This window comes from Dufourea novaeangliae, unplaced genomic scaffold, assembly GCF_001272555.1.
Source record: "Dufourea novaeangliae isolate 0120121106 unplaced genomic scaffold, ASM127255v1 scaffold141, whole genome shotgun sequence".
In the NCBI taxonomy this organism is placed as follows: domain Eukaryota; kingdom Metazoa; phylum Arthropoda; class Insecta; order Hymenoptera; family Halictidae; genus Dufourea; species Dufourea novaeangliae.
In genome coordinates this window covers 233,279-240,470 of record NW_015374017.1, presented here as the reverse complement: position 1 = coordinate 240,470, position 7,192 = coordinate 233,279, and the positions used below count along the sequence as shown (strand labels likewise).

The following is a 7,192-nucleotide window of genomic DNA, read 5'->3' as shown; positions in this document are numbered from 1 at the left end:
TATATATATATATATATATATATACATATATAGTTTCTGTTTGATTTCGAAATTTTATTGTAAGCATCTAGCAGGTGAAAAATAGGTAATAATCTGCATAGCATTAACGAAGAGAATGGAAACTGTTGCTCTCTTTTAAATTCAATGCGTTTAACCAAATCTGTTGTTCCTATTTATTTATTCTATATCTAGTTATTATTTTGTTCTTCATTAATCCGTCTACCTAGTAATGTAAAATGAAAGATGATGTGCTCCTTCTTCGCAGCCTTTTATTATAGAGCCTAAATCATCATTAAAAATATCAAGTAATAACAATCATAACGTTATAGATAGATATTATTACAACCAGTGGGGAATGATTTGTTAAGCACTGTTATATTATCGTAAACCAGTTCTTCCATCAACTTAGTCCTGGATATGATAGTTTATAATGATTTAATTGTAGGGTATCTTATTGTGTATTACGTTTAATCGCTGAATTATACCATTATTATTTATATTTATGTACTTTTATGAATCTCGACATTGAGATACTTAATTATTCTGTTACCGTTTTAGAGAATTATCTTCGAATTAATTTATTGCTTTCTGTTACACTCATCGAACTATGGTGGATAAAATTTGTAAATTATCCGAATACTTCGTATATTATTTTCTACGATGTTATATTTTTCCATTGAAATTTTTCGATATTTCTATTCGAACATATACAATTAGCGATTGTTTTTGCGTACATTATTCAGAGTTCATTCCACTGAAGGTATCGCGGGAACTTGATGGAACAACTAGTTTCGAATAACTGCAAGAACCAAGCGCACAGCAGGCCAGCATATTTATACACTGGTCGATCCTTTTACACGTTCTATATATGAGTCTTTGCAAGAAAGGTGTATAAATATGCCTGGTTGTATGGAGAAAAAAAAAATAAACATCGTGTGCTTAATATTAGATAACCTAGATGCGCCCGTAAATCTTGTAATCATTACCTAAAACATGTTGATAATTGTGTAAAGCAAGTTATGCAACTGGTTACACTTAGACGAGGTATACTTGTGTAGCGCTAATCCTTAAGATTGTTACTATTTGCAAACGAAAAAAAAAAAGAAGAATATCCATATTGTTTGTCTGTTGTATCGTCGAATCTCAAATTGTGTGTGATTTACTCACGAGCGAAGGTCACTTGTACGGGTGTGTGAACAAATTCGGATCACCGTGTATTTATCGACAGACTACTTTCTGTTCACACCTTGTGTGAATATACTCTGGATCTTCACACATATGCATATACACGCCGTGTTCTTATACATATGTACACATATCCATATACATATATATATATACAGACGTGTTCGCAAAACTGCTGATTGAAATAAAGTATCTGTCTGTTGTAAAGTATCGTATTGTGTACAACGACTCTCTCTCTCTCTCTGTTATTTAGCTCCGCCTGAAATACTAAACTGATCACATTAACAACAAAGTCTTTCGAATTTATATTTTAATTTGTGCTCACTATTCTCCATTTTCTGGTACAACTATGAATAAGGTACAAAATAAGAAGCGATAAAAATACAATAACACAACATTATTATGTACACTTTATGCGTAGCTAATGAGACGACAACTGACCCAATGACTGATCTGGATTCGATGGAAAGAAAACGTCAAGAATACATAAAAGAACTTATTACCACCGAACAAGCGTATATAGAAGACATGAGACTCGTCCACGAGGTACCTCGAAGGATTTTTTTGTACTTTACAATTGTATCTGGTTAACAAAAACAATAAAGAATGTGATCTGTTTATAGGTATTTGAGAAGCCTCTTATTGAAAGCTTAGTTTTAACTGTAGACGAAGTCGACAAAATATTCGTCAACTGGAGAGATATCATTGCCTGTAACGATAACTTTTTAAGGTAGCACTTTCTTCAGCAATGTTACCGATATTCATCAGACTTATTCACTTAAGATATGTATGTTTTTAGAACACTGAGAATACGACGAGATAACAGCGAAGGAGAAATCGTAAGAATGATCGGGGACATTTTATGCGAGAATGTAAGCAGTTCTTTTATATTTATTTTTATGTCATCATTCTATATTCCTTGCTTATGTTCAATATGTATTGTTAGATACCCAGAATGTCAGCGTACATTAGGTTCTGCAGTTGTCAGATATCTGCCGCTGTGTATCTTCAACGATTGACCGAAACTGTCCCAGAATTTGTTGAAGTAGCGCACACGTGTCAGCAAGACCCACGTACAAAAGGAATGCCTTTAAGTTCGTTTTTGATAAAACCCATGCAGAGGATAACAAAGTACCCTCTTATTATTGGCAAAGTAAACTTCAATTTTGTATCGTTAATTTCTGTTTAAGTTAAAAAGAAATAAGTATTTCATACCGCATACATCTGTCGCGATTGTTTTAGATTTTAGAACACACACCGGTCGTTCATCCCGATAGACAGTATCTTCAAGAGGCACTGGCCAAGGCGGAAGAATTTTGTACTCAGGTGAACGAGGGAGTTAGAGAAAAAGAGAACAGTGATAGATTAGAATGGTTGCAAACGCATGTGGCCTGCGACGGTCTGGAAGAGCAACTTATTTTTAATTCTTTAACTAATTCCTTAGGTCCACGAAAGCTTCTTCACTTCGGTATACTTCATAAGGTACGCCCCAATACAGGAAATATACATTCTTCATAAGTGATCAGTGTTCGTCCAACGCTCGCCCTATGATTTTCAGGCAAAAAGTGGAAAGGAACTCGTTGGATTTCTCACGAACGACTTCCTGTTGTTCGCCCAACCAATGCTCGCGAAAAAATCATTTCCCAGCGGACAACAGTTTTCGTTCGAACGAAACGAGCATCAAAAATTCAAGATGTATAGAAAGGTATACTAGCAGCATCGGATAGCGAGAAACCTTGAGAAATACGATTATGGCTAACTGAAATGTTTCTATTTTACAGCCAATATTTCTAAGCGAATTGTTCTTAGGAGACTCGGATACCAATGGGAACGTTAGTAGTTTGAGTTGGGGAGAGGGTACAGAAAACTCGAGCAAAATACTTCGTTTACGAGATCAGAAGAAATCGATAATATTATTGGCAGCGTCGCCAGGCGAATGTTCTCTATGGGTCAGAAGAATTACAGAAGCGAGAAAGAAATTCTTGGAGAACGAGAAGACTCGTCTGCAAAGGCAGAGATCAAGTGAGTTCTGTTTTTATTTTTGTTCGGTATTTGTTGTTTGTGAAATTACGATTCACTTGGTGTTATGTACGTATCTATATATTATAACAATAATTTTGCAAACGATTGCAAGACGCAATAAAATTTGTCTGTCATTATCGGCAGTTAATTATAGCTAATTTGGCATATAATAATATGTGATATGTGTGAGTAAACAGAACAGGCACAGTTCGGAGCGTGCGGCAGAATTCTCGTTACAGTACTCGAAGGTTTCAATTTAAAGGCAACACCTGGTAAGCGGACGTGTTATGCTTTAAATGTTTTTTCTTTCTGCATGTGCTTCTTGCTTGCTTGCTTGTGGTTTCTTGGTAACTTCGATTCATTTTTTTATAAGTATACAACTAGAAAAAGCGGTCCGGAGTGATCTACCAAGTGGAGCAACATCATCGAACATTTCTACTATCATGATTACACCATTTAACTGCACGATGCATTTTCACTAACAAAAAAATCTCGCATGATTATAGTTCGCAGGCGACCACCACAGGGTAGACTTCGGTTAGTAGTTGTGGAAGCTGAGGACATTACGGTACCAAAAAAAGGTAAAATATCCTGCTTGCATGCGATTTTCCATTTAACGTTTGAGAAGGTACTGAAAATAATTTGACTATTACCTAATTTGCTTGTCTCCTTCTGCAACACTTAAAACAACTAATAATAATGCATTGTACTTTATAATTAAACTGCACATAATAGTAAATAGTATTTTGTAACATTTAATTTGCAAGTCTGGTAACATCACCACCATACACTGGCTTTATACTTAACAACATATCTATTATCTCTTGCATATGCGAGCACTTGTTATTCTTAACACAGAGCACGAATAACATATTCTATATAACAGTATTAGTTTCCTTTTTACTGTACAATAAAATGGGAGGTGAATCACGATAACAAGACAACTCTGGATACTTCTAGTCAATTTAAAAAAAAAAAAGGCAAATCTATTGAACATAAATTTCTTGGGCAAATTTGACTGGGTACCTATTATAATGTGAGCTTGAAGTGACATTTTTACGTAGGGTACCTTGTTTTCCGTGACTCATCTTATGTGGTAATTTCGAAGACAAGAAATTGGCAAAATAATGTTTATAGGGAAGTGCAATACATTTTGCAAAGTGAGCATGGGTTCGCAAGAAGAGAGAACAGGTGTCGTATCGGGAACGGATTGTCCTTTGTGGGATGCATCGATGCAGTTTCAAGTGAAGGATTTGCTTGAAGATACGCTGTGCATTACAGTATTTGACAAAGGCTATTACAGCCCTGACGGTGAGGATAATTGGATAATTATCAAAGTACTTAGCAAATCAGTAAATTTTGTTTTAAAATAAAGGCAAGTTTTTCACTGAATGACGGTAAAGGCAAAGGAAATAAGGACTAGTACACAGAAATCACATAATGTTTATACTCAATTGTTCTTTCAATAGTATGTGAACAGATCAGTCGCAGTATAGTAACAAATAAACGATCAATTGTCGCAATGTTTGCAGAATTTCTTGGTCGAGCGGAAATAAGGGTTGCAGATATAATGAGAGACAGCAAAGACTCGTGTGGGCCAATTCAGAAGCGTATCCGCTTGCGTGAAGTTGAAACGGGTACCGTAGTCTTGAAACTGGATTTACGGCTGTTTGGCAATCGATAAAAAGGCGTTGATTACACATAGAGGTAAATGCTAAAGCTACTATACTGCCAATTAGACTTTTCAATGTATATTTTATTTAAAAAGATCTTCTTGCCTTAAGGATAATTGAACAGATACACGAGGTATAATAATTGATAATTGAAAAAGGACCACTTTTACATAAGAGTATTTATTCTATGTTCTAAAAGTTAATATGTAGGTGTTATTTTGACACGTTCTTTTTATTATACGGGACTGGTATCCAATGCAATCGTAGGAATTAATTTATTACAAAGATATTTGTATTATCTTTCATATCTTATATGTCACAAAAAAATCATGATTGATCATTAAATATGACATCTAGTTTTCTTTAGAAGTATGGTAGTTAGTTAAATTCTTGTCAATCATCAGTATTATGTAAGACATGAGTTGAACTGTTTCGAACGACGAAACGCGATATTCGTTATGTTACAAATAGATATATTGTTATTCGAACAACGATAGTATATAACAAGAAAGCATTTATTTTTTGTATTAAATATTGTTATTACAAAATGTGGAGCATTTAAATGGGCATTAGTATGAATAAAGCAGACACAGAACAAATAATATCTGAATGATTTATTACATGAATACTTATAAGTGCAACCATACTAACGACACTTTCAGTGTACGTCAACAGTTTCGCAATAAAATACATAGTTTATTGCGCATCGTTCGCACTGACTCATGCGCGAGCATGGAGTAACATATAAATATGAATTCACATGTACAAAATATGACGACGTGTACTCTATCGATGATATTTTATAAATTATTAGATAACCTATGATTAAAGTAGATAAATTAATATAAATATAGCGATTTCTTGGTACGATGATTGTTTTGCAGCATTTTTCATTATATTTAAGAGGATTACATGCAAAGTGGTGCAAGTGTGGCGGATAAACGTTTCAGAAAATATATAGTATATACTACGATCAACATAAGTTCACTGTTTCATCAGATAAAATTCTAGTGTTTTATCGATGAATTTTTGTTTCTAAAAATTTAATATTCGGTTCGTGTGAATGACTTGCACCGCGTTGCATTTAATCCTTCTGTCTCAATTCAATCAGTTCAATTTGTCAATCGAAATCACTTGAACATATTCAGACTTGTATAGTTAACTTCGATCCCCCCACGAAGACAACAAATCTTCCCAATCACCCGACGCACGAAGTTTCGAGATATTTAGCCCTCTTTCTTTAAAGGTAAACAAACAAAAAATCGTTCCAGTCAACATTACCGTTTAAACGCCATAAATATTGAATGCATAACCTCGTTCACGAGAAAATACATATTAACGAAGTCCGTGAAAACCTCTCGCTGTGTCTGCCAAGCCTGGTAATGCCAACAGGGACGTCATAACAATTAACAAAATACTCGAAACTAAGGTATTCTCATTTAAATAGCGTATTTTCTAGTCATTGAACCTATTCCCTTCATCAAACAGTCGAACCAGCAGATTCCTGGACACGCGTGCCCATCTCTGGATCCCCATCAGCGGACTCTCGTCGTTCCAGCCTATCCAGATCCTCCGTAGGAAACTCATAAATCGGCTTGAAACCACCGAACAACTGGGGCTTGAAGTTCTCGACATCGAATTCACTCTTTTCCGTCTGTGCCTCGTCCGTTTCGGACGTGTCCTCGGAGGAGTCGTGATTGTCATCGGACTTTCTATTGACAGTCGGTTCTACGACAACAACGCTCCAGCCGTTTTTAGATGGTGCTTCTGCGCTGACACTGGCGACAAATGGCGCCATGAAATTTTGCGGCGAGGGCGCTGAACTCGAAGAACTGGACGGCTGTTGCGAGGGCAGCAAAACTGGCTTCTGTTCGTTGTGGTCGTTCTTAGATATTTCTTCGTCTCGTACGTCTACATCGAGTCGATGAGAGGCTTGCGCTGTGGGCGTGTAGACGTAAGCGATTGGCGTCGAGGTCGATGGCATGGACGGCACTCTGTGAAGAGTCGCCGAGATGACATCATTTTTCCTTGCTGGGAAAGGAACGAAGTCCTGTAAATAGGGTATAACATTTACGCTGGAATCCTTGTCGTCCTTCTCCTCGCTGTTCTCTTTCACAGTTTCCTCTTGCTGTCGCTGATCGCTAGGTACTAATATGGGTGTCTCTCTCATCCCGTTGACAAGAATCGAGGGATCGGGACGTTCCAGGGGATAAGGGAAATCAGAGGCTACCACTGGTCGTCCGCTGAATAATCCATGAATAGGCGGACCTTGTTCTTCGTCCATTTCCTGATCCTCGTTATCCTGGAGAAGT

General features: G+C 36.4%; 2 protein-coding genes across 2 annotated transcripts in view; one reads left to right on the top strand and one right to left on the bottom strand.

The window, feature by feature from the left end:
* LOC107188897 (intersectin-1-like) overlaps positions 1-4,933 on the top strand; it is a 21,892-nt gene extending 16,959 nt beyond the window's left edge. Inside the window, 11 exon segments of the mRNA XM_015577287.1 lie at positions 1,607-1,731; positions 1,809-1,915; positions 1,985-2,057; positions 2,132-2,338; positions 2,428-2,667; positions 2,744-2,890; positions 2,967-3,207; positions 3,405-3,479; positions 3,714-3,788; positions 4,345-4,518; positions 4,740-4,933. Of these exon segments, the coding sequence (XP_015432773.1) occupies positions 1,607-1,731; positions 1,809-1,915; positions 1,985-2,057; positions 2,132-2,338; positions 2,428-2,667; positions 2,744-2,890; positions 2,967-3,207; positions 3,405-3,479; positions 3,714-3,788; positions 4,345-4,518; positions 4,740-4,891 (1,616 nt within the window). The 3' untranslated portion in view covers positions 4,892-4,933.
* Positions 4,934-6,260: 1,327 nt separating this feature from the next.
* The window catches only part of LOC107188803, a 3,974-nt gene continuing 3,042 nt past the window's right edge, over positions 6,261-7,192 (bottom strand). Inside the window, exon 2 of the mRNA XM_015577166.1 lies at positions 6,261-7,187. Within this exon, the coding sequence (XP_015432652.1) occupies positions 6,361-7,187 (827 nt within the window). The 3' untranslated portion in view covers positions 6,261-6,360. The remainder of the gene's footprint in view (positions 7,188-7,192) is intronic.